Source organism: Bombina bombina, chromosome 3 (genome assembly GCF_027579735.1).
Source record: "Bombina bombina isolate aBomBom1 chromosome 3, aBomBom1.pri, whole genome shotgun sequence".
Taxonomy (NCBI): domain Eukaryota; kingdom Metazoa; phylum Chordata; class Amphibia; order Anura; family Bombinatoridae; genus Bombina; species Bombina bombina.
This window is the reverse complement of record NC_069501.1, coordinates 605,259,901-605,281,182: the sequence shown is the minus strand read 5'-3', so window position 1 is coordinate 605,281,182 and position 21,282 is coordinate 605,259,901. Positions and strand designations below refer to the sequence as shown.

The following is a 21,282-nucleotide window of genomic DNA, read 5'->3' as shown; positions in this document are numbered from 1 at the left end:
CATTCCACCAGAGCCATAGACTCTTCTTGGTCTTTGAAGAATGAAGCTTCTATGGAGCAGATTTACAAGGCTGCAACTTGATCGTCTTTACATAACTTTTATAAATTTTACAGATTTGATGCTTTTGCTGAGGCAGCTTTTGGGAGAAAGGTCCTTCAAGCGGTGGTGCCTTTTTGTTTAGGCATGAGTTTTTTTGTTTTGGTTTTGTTTTGTGTTTTTTTTTTTTAATTTTAATATCACTCACTATTCATCTGTTTCCTCTAGCTTGTGTATTGGTTCCCAACAGTGATTAAGATGAACCCGTGGACTCGCCAAATCTTTAGAAGAAAACTAAATTTCTCCTACATTGGTGTGTCCGGTCCACGGCTTCATCCTTACTTGTGGGAATATTCTCTTCCCCAACAGGAAATGGCAAAGAGAACAGCAAAAGCTGCCCATATAGCTCCCCCTCTGGCTCCGCCCCCCTGTCATTCTCTTTGCCGCTCTGAACAAGTAGCATCTCCACAGGGATGGTAAAGAGTATGTGGTGTTGTAGTTTATTTCTTCTGTCAAGAGTTTATTTTAAAATAGTGCCGGTTTGTACTATTTACTCTACAACAGAAAGTGATGAAGAGTTCTGTTTAAAGAGGAGTATGATTTTAGCAGCAGTAACTAAAATCCATTGCTGTTCCAATGCAGGACTGTTGAAACCAGAGAACTTCAGTTGGGGGGAACAGTTTGCAGACTTTTCTGCTCAAGGTATGACTAGTCCCTTTTCTAACCAGACATAGTAATGCTAGAAGACTGTCATTTTCCCTTATGGGATCAGTAAACCATTTTCTTAGACTCATAACAGAATGAAGGCTTATTAATGGGCTATATACTGGTTGACACTATTGTGGGCTAAATCGATTGATTTATACAATATTTATGACTTTTGGAGTGTTTTGGAACATTTTTATTACGCCTGGCAGTTGTTTAGACACCTAATCTAGTCAGGAAGGCCCCTTCACTCTGGTATGCAGAGGGAGGAGGCCTCATTTTCGCGCCTTAATTGCGCAGTTACTTCTGGAAGCAGTGCATGCAGCTTCATGTGAGAGGGTCCTGTGGCCATAAACGATTCTAGAAGGCTTATTTCCGTGGTGAATAACCCCCAAGGAAAGGTAAAGCCGCAGCAAAGGCTGTGGCAGGGACTGTAGTGGGTTTAAACTGGTAAATTGAACAATTGGCTCCGGTTTGCTCATTTAAGGGGTTACAAACATGAAATTTGGTGTGCAATACTTTCAAAGCATTAAGACACTAGGGTGCAAATTTGGTAAAGATCGGATTTTTCCTTCATAGTTTTTCAAACATTCAGAAATAAAGTGTACTCTGTTTAATATTTAAAGAGACAGTAACTGTTTTGTTTAAAAACTGTTTTATTGCATTAATAGCCTGTCTAAGTCTGTCTAACATGTCTGTACCTTCAGATAGATTATGTTCTGTATGTATGGAGGCCAAGGTGGTTCCCCCTTTAAATGTATTTGATAATTGTGCCATGGCGTCCAAACAAAGTAAGGACAGTACTGTCACATTTAATAAGGTTGCCCAAGATGATTCTTCAAATGAAGGTAGTGGGGATAGTTCATCATACTCTCCTGTGTCAACACCAGTTATGCCCATGCAGGTGACACCTAGTACATCTAGCGCGCCAATGCTTGTTACTATGCAACATTTAACGGCAGTAATGGATAATTCTATAGCAAATCTTTTATCCAAACTGCCAACACTTCCCAGAAAGCGTGATTGCTCAGTTTTGAATACAGAGGATGAGCAAGTGGGCGCTGATAGTTTATCTGTAATACCCTCACACCAGTCTGAATTGGCAGTGAGGAAGGGGCTGTCTGAGAGAGAAATTTCTGATTCAGCAAAAGTTTCTCAGCAGCCAGAACTTGATATTGTGACGTTTAAATTTAAGTTAGAACATCACCGCGCCCTGCTTAAGGAGGTGCTAACTACTCTTGATTGTGACTCTTTGGTGATTCCAGAGAAATTGTGCAAACTGGACAAATTCCTTGAGGTCCCTGTGCACGCTGATGCTTTTCCGATACCCAAAAGGGTGGGAGAAGCCAGGTATACCTTTTTGTCCCACCTCCTATATTAAAGAAAATGTTCCCCATTGTCGACCCCAGAAGGGACGCATGGCAAACAGTCCCTAAGGTTGAGGGGGCAGTTTCTACGTTGGCCAAGCGCATGACTATTCCCATTGAGGACAGTTGTGCTTTCAAAGATCTTATGGATAAAAAATTGGAAGGATTGCTTAAAAAGATATTTGTTCAGCAAGGTTTCCTTCTCCAACCAATTTCGTGCATTATTCCTGTCACAACGGCGGCGTCTTTTTGGTTCGAGGAACTAGAAAATCCGCTCAATAAGACTCCATATGAGGAAGTCATGGACAGAATTCACGCACTAAAGTTGGCTAATTCCTTTATTTTAGATGCCGCTTTGCAATTGGCGAAATTAGCGGCGAAAAATTCAGGTTTTGCAATTGTGGTGCGCAGAGCGCTTTGGCTAAAATCTTGGGCGGCGGATGTGTCGTCCAAGACAAATTGCTTAATATTCCTTTCAAAGGTAAGACCCTTTTTGGGCCAGAATTGAAGGAGATTATTTCGGACATCACTGGGGGAAAGGGCCATGCCCTCCCACAGGATAGGCCTTTCAAGGCTAAGAACAAATCTAATTTTCGTTCCTTTCGCAATTTCAGGAACCGACAGTCTCCTAACTCTGCAGCCTCTAGACAAGAGGGTAACGCTTCCCAGTCTAAACCAGCATGGAAACCAATGCAAGGCTGGAACAAGGGTAAACAGGCCAAGAAGCTTGCTGCTGCTACCAAGACAGCATGAAGGGGTAGCCCCCGATCCAGGACCGGATCTAGTAGGGGGCAGACTTTCTCTCTTTGCTCAGGCAAGAGATGTTCAGGATCCCTGGGCACTAGAAATAGTCTCTCAGGGTTATCTTCTAGAGTTAAAGGAACTTCCTCCAAGGGGAAGGTTCCACATGTCTCGCTTATCTTTAGACCAGATAAAGAGACAGGTATTCTTATATTGCGTAGGATATCTATTAAAGATGGGAGTGATACACCCAGTTCCAACAGTGGAACAAGGTCGGGGGTTTTACTCAAACCTGTTTGTAGTTCCCAAAAAAGAGGAAACTTTCAGACCAGTTCTGGATTTAAAAATTCTAAACAAATTCCTCCGAATGGTTTCCATTTTGAACGATAGAACTCTAACGATTTTACCAACAATCCAGGAGGGTCAATACATGACTACCGTGGACTTAAAGGATGCATACCTACATATTCCTATCCACAAAGATCATCATCATCAGTTCCTAAGGTTTGCCTTTCTGGACAAACATTAACAGTTCATGGCTCTTCCATTCGGTTTAGCTACTGCTCCCAGAATTTTCACAAAGGTGCTAGGGTCCCTTCTAGCGGTTCTAAGACCGAGGGGCATTGCAGTGGCACCTTACCTAGACTACATCCTAATCCAAGCGTCGTCCCTTTCCAGATCAAGGGCTCATACAGACATTGTATTAGCTTTTCTCAGGTCTCACGGGTGGAAGGTGAACGTGGAAAAGTTCCCTGTCCCCGTCTACAAGGGTTCCCTTTCTGGGAACAATAGATTCTGTAGAAATGAAGATTTTTCTGACAGAGGTCAGAAAATTAAAGCTTCTAAAGGCTTGTCAAGTTCAATCTATTCCTCAGCCTTCCATAGCTCAGTGCATGGAAGTAATAGGACTAATGGTTGCAGCAATGGGCGTGGTTCCCTTTGCTCAAATTCATCTTAGACCATTGCAACTGTGCATGCTCAGACAGTGGAATGGGGATTATGCAGACTTGTCTCCACAGATTCAAGTAGACCAGTTAACCATAGACTCACTCAGTTGGTGGTTGACTCAAGATCACCAGTCTCAGGGAATGAGTTTCCGCAGACCAGAGTGGGTCATTGTCACGACCGACGCCAGTCTTTTTTTAGGCTGGGGCGCGGTCTGGGACTCCCTGAAAGCTCAGGGTCTATGGTCTCGGGAAGAGTCTCTTCTCCCGATAAACATTCTGGAACTGAGAGCGATATTTAATGCGCTCCGGGCTTGGCCTCAACTAGCGAAGGCCGGATTCATAAGATTTCAGTCGGACAACATGACGACTGTAGCGTACATCAATCGGGGGGGAACAAAGAGTTCCTTGGCGATGAGAGGTATCCAAGATCATCAAATGGGCGGAGGATCACTCCTGCCATCTCTCTGCAATTCACATCCCAGGAGTAGACAACTGGGAGGCGGATTATTTGAGTCGTCAGACCTTCCATCCGGGGGAGTGGGAACTCCAACCGGAGGTCTTTGCCCAGTTAACTCAATTATGGGGCATTCCAGACATGGATCTGATGGAGTCTCGTCAGTGGATGCATTAGTGGCGCCTTGGTCGTTAAACCTAGCTTATGTGTTTCCACCGTTTCCTCTCCTTCCCAGGCTCGTAGCCAGGATCAAACAGGAGAAGGCCTCGGTGATTCTGATAGCTCCTGCGTGGCCACGCAGGACTTGGTATGCAGACCTGGTGAATATGTTATCGGCTCCACCATGGAAGCTACCTTTGATACAGGATCTTCTAGTACAAGGTCCATTCGAACATCCAAATCTAGTCTCTCTGCAACTGACTGCTTGGAAATTGAACGCTTGATTTTATCTAAGCGTGGGTTTTCAGATTCAGTTATAGATACTCTGGTCCAAGCCAGAAAACCTGTGACTAGGAAAATTTACCATAAAATATGGAAAAGATATATCTGTTGGTGTGAATCCAAGGGATTCTCTTGGAGTAAAATAAAAATTCCTAGGATTCTCTCCTTTCTCCAAGAGGGTTTGGATAAAGGGTTGTCAGCGAGCTCTCTAAAAGGTCAGATATCTGCTCTGTCTGTTTTGTTACACAAACGTCTGGCAGCAGTGCCAGATGTACAGGCATTTGTACAGGCCTTAGTCAGAATCAAGCCTGTTTACAGACCCATGACTCCTCCATGGAGTCTAAACTTGGTTCTTTCAGTTCTTCAAGGGGTTCCGTTTGAACCTTTTACATTCCATAGATATTAAGTTACTATCTTGGAAAGTTCTGTTTTTGTTTGCTATTTCTTCTGCTAGAAGAGTTTCTGAATTGTCTGCTTTGCAGTGTGATCAACCCTATCTGGTATTCCATGCAGATAAGGTTGTTTTGCGTACCAAACCTGGTTTACTTCCAAAAGTGGTTTCCAACAGGAATATTAACCAGGAAATAGTTGATCCTTCTCTGTGTCCGAATCCAGTTTAGAAGAAGGAACGTTTTTTTTTACACAATTTAGATGTGGTCCGTGCTTTAAAATTCTACTTAGAAGCAACAAAGGATTTCAGACAGACTTCATCTTTGTAGTTTATTCTGGTAAGAGTAGAGGACAGAAAGCTACTGCTACCTTTCTTTTTGGCTGAAAAGCATCACCGGACAGCAGCCTCCTGAACGAATTACAGCTCACTCTACTAGAGCTGTGGCTTCCACATGGGCCTTCAAGAACGAGGCTTCTGTTGATCAGATATGTAAGGCAGCGACTTGGTCTTCTCTGCACACTTTTGCCAAATTTTACATATTTGATACTTATGCTTCTTTGGAGGCTATTTTTGGGAGAGAGGTTTTGCAAGCCGTGGTGCCTTCCGTTTAGGTAACCTGACTTGTTCCCTCCCTTCATCAGTGTCCTAAAGCTTTGGTATTGGTTCCCACAAGTAAGGATGAAGCCGTGGACCGGACACACCAATGTAGGAGAAAACAGAATTTATGCTTACCTGATAAATTTCTTTCTCCTACGGTGTGTCCGGTCCACGGCCCGCCCTGGCTTTTTAGTCGGGTTTCAATTTTTTTATTTCTGTACACTACAGTCACCACGGCACCCTATGGTTTCTCGTTTTTCTCCTAACCGTCGGTTGAATGACTGGGGGGCGGAGCCAGAGGGGGAGCTATATGGGCAGCTTTTGCTGTGCTTTGCCATTTCCTGTTGCCGAAGAGAATATTCCCACAAGCAAGGATGAAGCCGTGGACCGGACACACCGTAGGAGAAAGAAATTTATCAGGTAAGCATAAATTCTGTTTTATACTTACCTGATAGATTTATTCAAGATGTTCTTTTGACAGACTTGCATTTTAGCCAATCAGTGCTGACTCCCGTGGAGTTATTTTATCTGTGGCACACTAACTTGCACTGTCACAATGCACTGAGAAGAGGTAGCCTTCAAGGGCTTAAAAATTGGCATATGAGCCTACCAAGGTTTAGCTCTCAACAAAGAATACCAAGAGAAAAAAAGCAAATTTGATGATAAAAGTGAATTGGAATGTTTTAACATAACATGTCCTATCTGTATCATGAAAGTTTAATTTTTGACTTTACTGTCCCATTTTTTTCTTTTTTTTGACTATAAAACAAACTTAGTGTTGTGTGTATTCAAACAAGCAATTGTTTATATAGATGTGCCTAAATAACAAGCATTGTTTAACTGCAAATTTGCACGGATGTGTTGGAGGCAGTTACGAGCAACATTTTCAGGGATTCCAAACAGACTGTTAAAGCAAAATGTTTCAGTACTTATCTTAGAATAGTAATATTAAAGGAAATGTGTATTTTGCCTGGCCCTGGGGTTTCATGGGGATGTTATGCTGAGATGGATAAACAAAACATTCCATATGGGAGTTTGGAGGAATCCTTTATTTTTTTGTAATTCTCAGATATTTGGTAGCAGGATCATTGAGTTAAGCTTTCTCTGTGGGTAGATAGTAGCAGCTTGTGATAGCTGTTGAAATTGCTGGTTTTCACCTCAGTAAATTGGTTGGCAATTCTAGCCTGACACATGACTGAGGAATGCTGAAGTAACATCCATTGCCAGTAGTCTAGAGCATTAGCTGGGTTCTTTTTGGACCTTTTTTTGCAAAACCATAAATAATAAAAAAAAAAAATGCTCTGTGGTTAAAGGGACAGTTTACTCAAAAATTTTCTCCCCTTTAATTTGTTCCCAATGATCCACTTTACCTGCTGGAGTGTATTAAATTGTTTACAAGTAGCTCCTTTACCCTTATATTGGCATTTGAAATTGTTAATTTAGCATGTGGTATCCCCACCTATTCTGAAAGTTTGTGGCCGCACGTACCAGCTATAGATAAGCTTTGTAAACACAGCCAGCAGAAGAAATTACACTTGCAGTGCGATATAGCAGAGATAAGGTAATAAAATGATTTTCCATTGTTCTCTCAAAGCATTGGTGATTGTTTTAAGGACAGATATAAGATAAAGAAGCATGTATATGTATACAATGTGATACAGAAATGAGATCTGATTATACCTACAAGCTCAACCTATTTTATTAGGCTGTGGCTTCAAAACGCAAAATCAGAGCTTTAATATACAGAAATAAACCTTAAAAAGCTAATTAAATATGTCCTGTGGAGGACATTGTAATGGGCACACCACTCTGCTATAAAGTTAGCACAATTAAGCACTACACTTTTACTCCAGACTTGAAGCCAGTGAGCCAATAACGAGATAGGTATACAGATCTGTGGCGGAACTACTATTGGTGCATTGACATCAGGGCCCAAGAGCTAGAGGGGGCCCAATACATAGGCATATGCAGAATTGTGTAAAATCCTAATGCAGGGAAGGCCTTTTTTTTTTTTTTTTTTTTTTTTTTTTTTTTTTGTGTTCAAGTAACAGTAAAAAGCAAAAGTAATAAATACATTCTGATAGACCTAAATTACCTTGGGTGGGGTCCAAAAAAAAATTCTTCCACCAGGGCCCTCTGAGCAGGTCTGCTACTGATGCACATAGCGACCAGTCATGAGTCGTGCAGCTCTAGAGCAGTTTTGCTCAGTGATGCTGATTTATCTGTTAAAGCCCATTGTAAGTGGTATGTAAATTTCAGGCAGTAATGATAGCTTTGTCAATTGGCCTTTAAAAAGGGAATATATTATATTTCTATATGTGTACAATTGCTTCTAGTTTTACTGGTTGTGTTCTATACTAATACAGGTTTTATGATCAGCCAACAAACATTCTTGTGACTTTTTTTTTAATTTTTTTTTAAGGCCAAGGCATGTGGGAAAAAGCTGCAAAAAGTTATACTGAAAGTGTCACCCAGAGGAATAATAATTTATGACAGTGGAAATAACCAACTGATAGAAAATGTTTCAATCTACAGGTGAGTTTATTTTTTCTTCTCCCTGGTTTTTAGCTTTAAAGCTCTGTAGATTACAAGAGTCTGGATGCCTTGCTAAATGTTGTCTTTCACTTTTTGAAAGTAAAAACAGGCATAGTTTCAATAATGCAAGAGATGGGTAAGTGCATATATGGTACCTGTCTTATGCTTGTTTTGTCTTGCACACCCCATGAGGCGTTTTAGGGCTTTAGTTTGACTTTTTTTTTTTTTTTTTTTAGGTTAAAGTCTCAATATGGATTTATAGGTCCCATCATTTTCATAAACATTGGGGCAAATGTGAGCCTGGTCTACTACAGTGGTGTTTGCTCAACATCTGCAAAGTATAAAGAGAATTAACAATTATATCAGATGTTGACCACGACCCTCTACATTTCCCAGCATGCTGTGCAGCTTTGGATGAACTTCAGTTTCCTGAAGCAGTTAAAAAAAAATAAAAAAAATCAGTGGATATAAAAAGTCTACACACCCCTGTTAAAATGTCAGGTTTCTGTGATGTAAGTAAATGAGACAAAGAGAAATCATTTCAGAACTTTTTCCACCTTTAATGTGACCTATAAACTGTACAACTTGATTGAAAAACAAACAAACTTCTAGGTGGAGGGAAGTAAAAATAAAAAGCTAAAATATATGGTTGCATAAGTACTGGGGATGTAGCTGTGTTCAGAATTAAGCAATCACATTGAAAATCATGTTAAATAGGAGTCGGTATACACCTGTCATCATTTAAAGTGCCTCTGATTAACCCCAAATTAAGTTAAACTGCTCTAGTTGGTCTTCCCTGAAATTTTCTTAGTTGCATCCCACAGCAAAAGCCATGGTCCACAGAGCTTCCAAAGCATCAGAGAGATCTCATTGTTAAAAGGTATCAGTCAGGAGAAGGGTACAAAAGATTTTCCAAGGCATTAGATATACCATGGAACACAGTGAAGACAGTCATCAAGTGGAAAAAATATGGCACAACAGTGACATTACCAAGAACTGGACGTCCCTCCAAAATTGATGAAGACTATGAAAACTGGCCTGGGAGGCTACCAAGAGGCCTACAGCAACATTAAAGGAGCTGCAGTAATATCTGGCTGTGTTGGTACATGTGACAACAATCTCACGTATTCATGTCTGGGCTATGGGGTAGAGTGGCAAGACAAAAGCCTTTTCTTACGAAGAAAAACATCCAAGCCAGGCTACATTTTGCAAAAAGACATCTGAAGTCTCCCAAAAGCATGTGGGAAAAGGTGTTATGGTCTGATGAAACAAAGGTTGAACTTTTTGGCCATAATTCCAAAAGAGATGTTTGGTGCAAAAACACTGCGCATCACCTAAAGAACACCATACCCACAATGAAGCATGGTGGTGGCAGCATCATGCTTTGGGGCAGTTTTTATTCAACTGGGACCTTAGTTAAGCTAGAAGGAATTATGAACAGTTCCAAATACCAGTCAATATTGGCACAAAACCTTCAGGCTTTTGCTAGAAAGCTGAACATGAAAAGGAACTTCATCTTTCAGCATGACAACGACCCAAAGCATACATTCAAATCAACAAAGGAATGGCTTCACCAGAAGAAGATTAAAGTTTTGGAATGGCCCAGACCTGAATCCGATTAATAATCTGTGGGGTGATCTGAAGAGGGCTGTGCACAGGAGATGCCCTTGCAATCTGACAGAGTTGGAGTGCTTTTGCAAAGAGTGGGCAAATCTTGCCAAGTCAAAATGTGCCATGCTGATACTTAAACACTTTGTTGAAGCACCTTTTGATTTTATTACAGCACTGTCTTTTTGGGTGTAAGGGTGTGCACACTTATGCAACTATTTTATTTTATATTTCTTCTGTTAAGTGTGATCAGTCCACGGGTCATCATTACTTCTGGGATATTACTCCTCCCCAACAGGAAGTGCAAGAGGATTCACCCAGCAGAGCTGCATATAGCTCCTCCCCTCTACGTCACTCCCAGTCATTCTCTTGCACCCAACGACTAGATAGGATGTGTGAGAGGACTATGGTGATTATACTTAGTTTTATATCTTCAATCAAAAGTTTGTTATTTTAAAATAGCACCGGAGTGTGTTATTACCTCTCTGGCAGAGTTTGAAGAAGAATCTACCAGAGTTTTGCGATTTTAGCCGGAGTAGTTAAGATCATATTGCTGTTCTCGGCCATCTGAGGAGTGAGGTAAACTTCAGATCAGGGGACAGCGGGCAGATGAATCTGCATAGAGGTATGTAGCAGTTTTTATTTTCTGACAATGGAATTGATGAGAAAATCCTGCCATACCGATATGTCATGTATGTATACTTTACACTTCAGTATTCTGGGGAATGGTACTTCACTAGAATTACACTGTAAGAAATACATAAAGCTGTTTAATAACTAGAGATTATGTTTAACGTTTTTGCTGGAATGTAAAATCGTTTTCATTTGCTGAGGTACTGTGTGAATAAATGTTTGGGCACTATTTTTCCACTTGGCAGTTGCTTAATCTGTTTTTCTGACAGTTTCTGTTCTCCCTCACTGCTGTGTGTGAGGGGGAGGGGCCGTTTTTTGGCGCTTTTTCTATGCATCAAATATTTCAGTCAGCAACTCATTGTATTCCCTGCATGATCCGGTTCATCTCTACAGAGCTCAGGGGTCTTCAAACTTATTTTGAGGGAGGTAATTTCTCTCAGCAGAGCTGTGAGAATTATAGTTTGACTGAGATAAAAAACGTTTATTCTGTAATTTGTTTCTTGCTTTCAGAATTTGTTATCTTTGCTAATGGGATTAAACCTTTGCTAAAGTTGTGTTGTTTACAAGGATTGAGGCTATAACTGTTTCAATTTATTAATTTTCAACTGTCATAGATCTTCTGTGCTTCTTAAAGGCACAGTACATTTTAATATTATTCTATTGAATTGTATTTCCAAGTTACAAGTTTATTTGCTAGTGTGTTAAACATGTCTGATTCAGAGGATGATACCTGTGTCATTTGTTGCAATGCCAAAGTGGAGCCCAATAGAAATTTATGTACTAACTGTATTGATGCTACTTTAAATAAAAGTCAATCTGTACAAATTGAACAAATTTCACCAAACAATGAGGGGAGAGTTATGCCGACTAACTCGCCTCACGTGTCAGTACCTACATCTCCCGCTCAGAGGGAGGTGCGTGATATTGTAGCGCCGAGTACATCTGGGCGGCCATTACAAATCACATTACAGGATATGGCTACTGTTATGACTGAGGTTTTGGCTAAATTACCAGAACTAAGAGGTAAGCGTGATCACTCTGGGGTGAGAACAGAGTGCGCTGATATTAGGGCCATGTCAGACACTGCGTCACAGGTGGCAGAACATGAGGACGGAGAACTTCATTCTGTGGGTGACGGTTCTGATCCAAACAGACTGGATTCAGATATTTCAAATTTAAACTGGAAAACCTCCGTGTATTACTAGGGGAGGTGTTAGCGGCTCTGAATGATTGTAACACAGTTGCAATACCAGAGAAAATGTGTAGGTTGGATAAATATTTTGCGGTACCGACGAGTACTGAGGTTTTTCCTATACCTAAGAGACTTACTGAAATTGTTACTAAGGAGTGGGATAGACCCGGTGTGCCGTTCTCACCCCCTCCGATATTTAGAAAAATGTTTCCAATAGACGCCACCACAAGGGACTTATGGCAAACGGTCCCTAAGGTGGAGGGAGCAGTTTCTACCTTAGCTAAGCGTACCACTATCCCGGTGGAGGATAGCTGTGCTTTTTCAGATCCAATGGATAAAAAGTTAGAGGGTTACCTTAAGAAAATGTTTGTTCAACAAGGTTTTATATTGCAACCCCTTGCATGCATTGCGCCGATCACGGCTGCAGCGGCATTCTGGATTGAGTCTCTGGAAGAGAACATTGGTTCAGCTACTCTGGACGACATTACGGACAGGCTTAAGAGTCCTTAAACTAGCTAATTCATTCATTTCGGAGGCCGTAGTACATCTTACTAAACTTACGGCGAAGAATTCAGGATTCGCCATTCAGGCACGCAGGGCGCTGTGGCTAAAATCCTGGTCAGCTGATGTTACTTCTAAGTCTAAATTGCTTAATATACCTTTCAAAGGGCAGACCTTATTCGGGCCCGGGTTGAAAGAGATTATCGCTGACATTACAGGAGGTAAAGGCCATGCCCTGCCTCAGGCCAAAGCCAAGACTAGACAGTCTAATTTTCGTTCCTTTCGTAATTTCAAAGCAGGAGCAGCATCAACTTCCTCTGCACCAAAACAGGAAGGAGCTGTTGCTCGCTACAGACAAGGCTGGAAACCTAACCAGTCCTGGAACAAGGGCAAACAGACTAGGAAACCTGCTGCTGCCCCTAAAACAGCATGAATTGAGGGCCCCCGATCCGGGATCGGATCTAGTGGGGGGCAGACTTTCTCTCTTCGCCCAGGCTTGGGCAAGAGATGTTCAGGATCCCTGGGCGCTAGAGATAATATCTCAGGGATACCTTCTGGACTTCAAATACTCTCCTCCAAGAGAGATTTCATCTGTCAAGATTGTCAACAATCCAGACAAAGAAAGAGGCGTTTCTACGCTGCGTACAAGAGCTCTTGTTAATGGGAGTAATCCATCCAGTTCCACGATCGGAACAGGGACAGGGGTTTTACTCAAATCTGTTTGTGGTTCCCAAAAAAGAGGGAACTTTCAGACCAATCCTGGACTTAAAGATCCTAAACAAATTCCTAAGAGTTCCATCGTTCAAGATGGAGACTATTCGGACAATTTTACCTATGATCCAAGAGGGTCAATACATGACCACTGTAGATTTAAAAGATGCTTACCTTCACATACCGATTCACAAAGATCATTATCGGTACCTAAGGTTTGCCTTCCTAGACAGGCATTACCAGTTTGTGGCTCTTCCATTCGGATTGGCTACAGCTCCAAGAATCTTCACAAAGGTTCTGGGTGCTCTTCTGGCGGTACTAAGACCGCAGGGAATCTCGGTAGCTCCATACCTAGACGACATTCTGATACAAGCTTCAAGCTTTCAAACTGCCAAGTCTCATACAGAGTTAGTGCTGGCATTTCTAAGGTCATATGGATGGAAGGTGAACGAAAAGAAAAGTTCACTCGTTCCACTCACAAGAGTTCCCTTCCTGGGGACTCTTATAGATTCTGTAGAAATGAAGATTTACCTGACAGAGGACAGGCTAACAAGACTTCAAAGTGCTTGCCGCACCCTTCATTCCATTCAACACCCGTCAGTGGCTCAATGCATGGAGGTAATCGGCTTAATGGTAGCGGCAATGGACATAGTACCCTTTGCACGCTTACACCTCAGACCACTGCAACTGTGCATGCTAAGTCAGTGGAATGGGGATTACTCAGACTTATCCCCTTCTCTGAATCTGGATCAAGAGACCAGAAATTCTCTTCTATGGTGGCTTTCTCGGCCACATCTGTCCAGGGGGATGCCATTCAGCAGACCAGACTGGACAATTGTAACAGACGCCAGCCTTCTAGGTTGGGGTGCCGTCTGGAATTCTCTGAAGGCTCAGGGACAATGGAGTCAGGAGGAGAGTCTCCTGCCAATAAACATTCTGGAATTGAGAGCAGTTCTCAATGCCCTCCTGGCTTGGCCCCAGTTGACAACTCGGGGGTTCATCAGGTTTCAGTCGGACAACATCACGACTGTAGCTTACATCAACCATCAGGGAGGGACAAGAAGCTCCCTAGCTATGATGGAAGTATCAAAGATAATTTGCTGGGCAGAGTCTCACTCTTGCCACCTGTCAGCAATCCACATCCCGGGAGTGGAGAACTGGGAGGCGGATTTCTTAAGTCGTCAGACTTTTCATCCGGGGGAGTGGGAACTTCATCCGGAGGTCTTTGCCCAAATACTTCGACGTTGGGGCAAACCAGAGATAGATCTCATGGCGTCTCGACAGAACGCCAAGCTTCCTCGTTACAGGTCCAGATCCAGGGATCCAGGAGCAGTCCTGATAGATGCTCTGACAGCACCTTGGGACTTCAGGATGGCTTACGTGTTTCCACCCTTCCCGTTGCTTCCTCGATTGATTGCCAGAATCAAACAAGAGAGAGCATCAGTGATTCTAATAGCACCTGCGTGGCCACGCAGGACTTGGTATGCAGACCTGGTGGACATGTCATCCTGTCCACCTTGCTCTCTACCTCTGAAACAGGACCTTCTGATACAGGGTCCCTTCAAACATCAAAATCTAACTTCTCTGAAGCTGACTGCTTGGAAATTGAACGCTTGATTTTATCAAGACGTAGATTTTCTGAGTCAGTTATTGATACCTTAATACAGGCTAGGAAACCTGTTACCAGAAAGATTTACCATAAGATATGGCGTAAATACCTATATTGGTGTGAATCCAAAGGTTACTCTTGGAGTAAGGTTAGGATTCCTAGGATATTGTCTTCTACAAGAAGGTTTAGAAAAGGGTTTATCTGCTAGTTCATTAAAGGGACAGATCTCAGCTCTGTCCATTCTGTTACACAAACGTCTGTCAGAAGTTCCTGACGTCCAGGCTTTTTGTCAGGCTTTGGCCAGAATTAAGCCTGTGTTTAAAACTGTTGCTCCACCATGGAGTTTAAACCTTGTTCTTAATGTTTTACAGGGCGTTTCCGTTTGAACCCCTTCATTCCATTGATATAAAGTTGTTATCTTGGAAAGTTCTATTTTTAATGGCTATTTCCTCGGCTCGAAGAGTCTCTGAATTATCAGCCTTACATTGTGATTCTCCTTATTTGATTTTTCATTCGGATAAGGTAGTCCTGCGTACTAAACCTGGGTTCTTACCTAAGGTAGTTACTAACAGGAATATCAATCAAGAGATTGTTGTTCCTTCTTTATGCCCAAATCCTTCAAAGAAGGAACGTCTACTGCACAACCTGGATGTAGTCCGTGCTCTAAAATTTTACTTACAGGCAACTAAGGAATTTCGACAAACGTCTTCTCTGTTTGTCATTTACTCTGGGCAGAGGAGAGGTCAAAAAGCTTCCGCTACCTCTCTTTCTTTTTGGCTTCGTAGCATAATTCGTTTAGCTTATGAGACTGCTGGACAGCAGCCTCCTGAAAGAATTACAGCTCATTCTACTAGAGCTGTGGCTTCCACTTGGGCCTTCAAGAATGAGGCCTCTGTTGAACAGATTTGCAAGGCTGCAACTTGGTCTTCGCTTCATACTTTTTCCAAATTTTACAAATTTGACACTTTTGCTTCATCGGAGGCTATTTTTGGGAGAAAGGTTCTTCAGGCAGTGGTTCCTTCTGTATAAAGAGCCTGCCTATCCCTCCCGTCATCCGTGTACTTTTGCTTTGGTATTGGTATCCCAGAAGTAATGATGACCCGTGGACTGATCACACTTAACAGAAGAAAACATAATTTATGCTTACCTGATAAATTCCTTTCTTCTGTTGTGTGATCAGTCCACGGCCCGCCCTGTTTTTAAGGCAGGTAAATATTTTTTAATTTATACTCCAGTCACCACTTCACCCTTGGCTTTTCCTTTCTCGTTGGTCCTTGGTCGAATGACTGGGAGTGACGTAGAGGGGAGGAGCTATATGCAGCTCTGCTGGGTGAATCCTCTTGCACTTCCTGTTGGGGAGGAGTAATATCCCAGAAGTAATGATGACCCGTGGACTGATCACACTACAGAAGAAAGGAATTTATCAGGTAAGCATAAATTATGTTTTTTTCTTCCCTCTTCCTAAAACATTTCAGTTTGTTTTTCAATTGAGTTGTACAGTTTATAGATCACATTAAAGGTGGAAAACGTTCTGAAATGATTTATCTTTGTCTTTTTTTTATACATTACAGAAACCTGACATTTTAACAGGGTTGTGTAGACATTTTTTATATCCATTGAGTATATATAAATATAAATAAATGTAATTTCAAGACCTTTCTGTTGTCTTGCCGTTGACATAATTGTTTATTTGTCTTAATTGAAGGAGCCAATATGGACTTATTGTAGAAAGAGCAAGGTTTAAGAATGGGGGCAAACAGAATTCAGTATAAGATTTCTATTATAGTGTTACCAGCAGAACATGGCCATTTTCTACAGTGTTGCGCTAAACAAAATAAATTAAAATAAAGTGTCTTAGTAATGTGTATTAGAGTACTTGCTACAAGTAAACTTTAGCTCACTGTTGCTCACGTGGACGAACGAGATTTCCACATCACAACAGATTTCCTTAAAGGGACACTGTACCCAAAAATGTACTTTTGTAATTCAGAAAGAGCATTCAATTTTAAGCAACTTTCTAATTTACTCCTATTATCATTTTTTTCTTCGTTCTCTTGCTATCATTTGAAAAAGAAGGCATCTAAGCTTTTTTTTGGTTTCAGTACTCTGGACAGCACTTTTTTATTGGTGGATGAATTTATCCACCAATCAGCAAGGACAACCCAGGTTGTTCACCAAAAATGGGCCGGCATCTAAACTTACATTCTTGCATTTCAAATAAAGATACCAAGAGAAAGATGAAAATTTGATAATAGGAGTAAATTAGAAAGTTGCTTAAAATGTCATGCTCAATCTGAATCCCAAAATACATTTTTTGGGTACAGTGTCCCTTTAAGGTTGAGTTATGCATGTTGGTCAGATGCCTGTTGTGATTTGCTAATGGGATGGAATGTTCTAAACTGACCAATTGCTGCTGATATAAAATGTGGTGTGGGTTGTTTTGTTTTATCCAATTTGTTGTTTCTGCAGAATATCATATTGCACAGCTGATAAACTTCATGACAAGGTTTTTGCCTACATCGCACAGGGCCAGCAGAATGAAACCTTAGAATGCCACGCATATCTCTGCACAAAAAGGAAAATGGTTTGTTTCATACGTCTAATCTTGATACTTGTTTTCTGATTATGTATGGTCTGAATATTTCCAAAATCAATTGGCCATCAGCTAAAACTTAAATATATAAATAACTCCCAAGACTATTAGAGTTTAAGACCATATATTTGCACTGTTACTCTTCTGCAACCTTTTTGTAGGTGGTTGATTTAAAATCTTTTAACTTGCTGAACTGGTATCCAAAATCTGTTACTTTTTAGACTAGAGTTTGACAAACATTAAAGGGACAGTCTTTAAATAAAAAAAATAAAAAAATATCTATCACTCACTCACTTTCTTTTTTTCTCCAACATAGGTGTGTCCGGTCCACGGCGTCATCCTTTCTTGTGGGATATTCTCTTCCCCAACAGGAAATGGCAAAGAGCCCAGCAAAGCTGGTCACATGATCCCTCCTAGGCTCCGCCTACCCCAGTCATTCTCTTTGCCGTTGCACAGGCAACATCTCCACGGAGATGGCTAAGAGTTTTTTGGTGTTTAAATGTAGTTTTTATTCTTCAATCAAGTGTTTGTTATTTTAAAATAGTGCTGGTATGTACTATTTACTCTGAAACAGAAAAGAGAAGATTTCTGTTTGTAAGAGGAAGATGATTTTAGCAAACGTTACTAAAATCGATTGCTGTTTCCACACAGGACTGTTGAGATGAAGTAACTTCAGTTGGGGGAAGCAGTTGGCAGACTTTTCTGCCTGAGGTATGACTGGCCACATTTCTAACAAGACTTTGTAATGCTGGAAGGCTGTCATTTTCCCTATGGGGAACGGTAAGCCATTTTCTTAGATTAAGCAAAAGAATAAAAGGCTTTATAAGGGCTTAAAAAACTTGTAGACATTTTTCTGGGCTAAAACTATTACTTTGCTAAGCATATTTGACAGATTATAACTCTTTATAGTTATTATAATCTTGGGGATTGTTAAAAAACGGCAGGCACTGTATGGACACCTTTTTCAGATGGGGGCCTTCTCTAGTCATAGGCAGAGCCTCATTTTCGCGCCACTAATGCGCAGTTGTTTTTGGAAGGCAAGGCATGCAGATGCATGTGTGAGGAGCTAAGAACCACTGAAAAAGCTTATAGAAGGAGTCATTTGGTATCGTATTCCCCCCTGGGCTTGGTTGGGTCTCAGCAAAGCAGATACCTGGGACTGTATAGGGGTTAAATGTAAAAACGGCTCCGGTTCCGTTATTTTAAGGGTTAAAGCTTTCAAATTTGGTGTGCAATACTTTTAAGGCTTTAAGACACTGTGGTGAAACAATTGCTTCATGCTTTTTCGCATATTCAGTAATAAAGTGTGTTCTGTTTAAAATTTAAAGTGACAGTAACTGTTTTATTTTAAAACGTTTTTTGTGCTTTGTTGACAAGTTTAAGCCTTTTTAACATGTCTGAACCATCAGATAAGCGATGTTCTATATGTATGAAAGCCAATGTGTCTCCCCATTTAAATATGTGATAATTGTGACATAGTGTCCAAACAAAGTAGGGACAATGATGCCACAGATAATAATAGTGCCCAAGATGATTCTTCAGATGAGGGGAGTAAGCATGGTACTGCATCACCCCCTTCTGTGTCTACACCAGTTTTGCCCACACAAGAGGCCCCTAGTACATCTAGTGCGCCAATACTTATTACTATGCAACAATTAACGGCTGTTATGGATAATTCTATTGCAAATATTTTATCTAAAATGCCTACTTATCAAAGAAAGCGCGATTGCTCTGTTTTAAACACTGAAGAGCAAGAGGACGCTGATGATGACGTTTCTGACATACCCTCACACCAATCTGAAGGGGCCAGGAGGGAGGTTTTGTCTGAGGGAGAAATTTCAGATTCAGGAAAAATTTCTCAACAAGCTGAACCTGATGTAACATTTAAATTTAAATTAGAACATCTCCATGCACTGCTTAAGGAGGTATTATCTACTCTGGATGATTGTGACAATTTGGTCATTCCAGAGAAATTATGTAAGATGGACAAGTTCCTAGAGGTTCTGGTGCCCCCCGATGTTTTTCCTATACCCAAGCGGGTGGCGGACATAGTAAATAAGGAATGGGAAAGGCCCGGCATACCTTTTGTTCCTCCCCCTATATTTAAGAAATTATTTCCTATAGTCGACCCCAGAAAGGACTTATGGCAGACAGTCCCTAAGGTCGAGGGGGCGGTCTCTACTCTAAACAAATGCACTACTATTCCCATAGAAGATAGTTGTGCTTTCAAAGATCCTATGGGTTTGCTTAAAAAGATGTTTGTTCAGCAAGGTTACCTTCTACAACCAATTTCATGCATTGTTCCTGTCACTACGGCAGCGTGTTTCTGGTTCGAAGAACTAGAAAAGTCGCTCAGTAAAGAATCTTCGTATGAGGAGGTTATGGACAGAGTTCAAGCACTTAAATTGTCTAACTCTTTTATTCTAGATGCCGCTTTGCAATTAGCTAGATTAGCGGCGAAAAATTCAGGGTTTGCTATTGTGGCGCGCAGAGCGCTCTGGCTTAAGTCTTGGTCAGCGGATGTGTCTTCCAAGACAAAATTGCTTAACATCCCTTTCAAGGGCAAAACACTGTTTGGTCCTGATTTGAAAGAGATTATTTCAGACATCACCGGGGGAAAGGGCCACGCCCTTCCTCAGGATAGGTCTTTTAAGGCTAGAAATAAGCCTAATTTTCGTACCTTTCGCAGAAACGGACCAGCCTCTACTTCAACATCCTCTAAGCAAGAGGGTAATACTTCTCAACCCAAACCAGCCTGGAGACCGATGCAAGGCTGGAACAAGGGTAAGCAGGCCAAGAAGCCTGCCACTGCTACCAAAACAGCATGAAGGGATGGCCCCCGATCCGGGACCGGATCTGGTGGGGGGCAGACTTTCTCTCTTTGCTCAGGCCTGGGCAAGAGATGTTCAGGATCCTTGGGCACTAGAAATAGTTTCTCAAGGTTATCTCCTGGAATTCAAGGAACTACCCCCAAGGGGAAGGTTCCACAGGTCTCAATCTTCAAACCAAATAAAAAGACAGGCATTCTTACATTGTGTAGAAGACCTGTTAAAGATGGGAGTAATTCATCCAGTTCCAATAGGAGAACAAGGGATGGGGTTTTACTCCAACCTGTTCATAGTTCCCAAAAAAGAGGGAACATTCAGACCAATTCTAGATCTCAAGATCCTAAACAAATTTCTCAGGGTTCCATCGTTCAAAATGGAAACCATTCGAACGATCCTTCCTACCATCCAGGAAGGTCAATTTATGACCACGGTGGATTTAAAGGATGCGTACCTACATTTTCCTATCTACAAGGAACGTCATCAGTTCCTAAGGTTCGCTTTTCTGGACAAGCATTACCAGTTTGTGGCACTTCCATTCGGATTAGCCACTGCTCCGAGAATTTTCACAAAGGTACTAGGGTCCCTTCTAGCGGTTCTAAGACCAAGGGGCATTGCAGTAGTACCTTACTTGGACGACATCCTGATTCAAGCGTCTCTGTCAAAAGCAAAGGCTCATACGGACATCGTCCTAGCCTTTCTCAGATCTCACGGTTGGAAAGTGAACATAGAAAAAAGTTCTCTTTCCCCGTCAACAAGAGTTCCCTTCTTGGGAACAATAATAGACTCCTTTAGAAATGAGGATTTTTCTGACAGAGGTCAGATAATCAAAACTTCTAAGCTCTTGTCAAGTTCTTCATTCTGTTCTTCGTCCTTCCATAGCGCAGTGCATGGAAGTAATAGGATTGATGGTTGCAGCAATGGACATAGTTCCTTTTGCACAAATTCATCTAAGACCATTACAACTGTGCATGCTCAGACAGTGGAATGGGGATTATACAGACTTGTCTCCGACGATTCTAGTAGATCAAAGGACCAGAGATTCACTCCGTTGGTGGCTAATCCTGGACAACCTGTCACAGGGAATGATCTTCCGCAGACCAGAGTGGGTCATTGTCACGACCGACGCCAGTCTGGTGGGCTGGGGCGCGGTCTGGGAACCCCTGAAAGCTCAGGGTCTATGGTCCCGGGAAGAATCTCTTCTCCCGATAAACATTCTGGAACTGAGAGCGATATTCAATGCTCTCAAAGCTTGGCCTCATCTAGCAAAGGCCAAATTCATAAGGTTTCAATCAGACAACATGACGACAGTTGCATATATCAACCATCAGGGGGGAACAAGGAGTTCCCTGGCGATGGAGGAAGTGACCAAGATAATTCAATGGGCGGAGGATCA

General features: G+C 41.7%; 1 protein-coding gene across 1 annotated transcript in view; it reads left to right on the top strand.

Annotated features, from left to right (window-relative positions):
- LDLRAP1 (low density lipoprotein receptor adaptor protein 1) overlaps positions 1 to 21,282 on the top strand; it is a 161,478-nt gene that overhangs the window by 58,449 nt on the left and 81,747 nt on the right. Inside the window, exons 3-4 of the mRNA XM_053705385.1 lie at positions 8,102 to 8,214; positions 16,938 to 17,052. Of these exons, the coding sequence (XP_053561360.1) occupies positions 8,102 to 8,214; positions 16,938 to 17,052 (228 nt within the window). The remainder of the gene's footprint in view (positions 1 to 8,101; positions 8,215 to 16,937; positions 17,053 to 21,282) is intronic.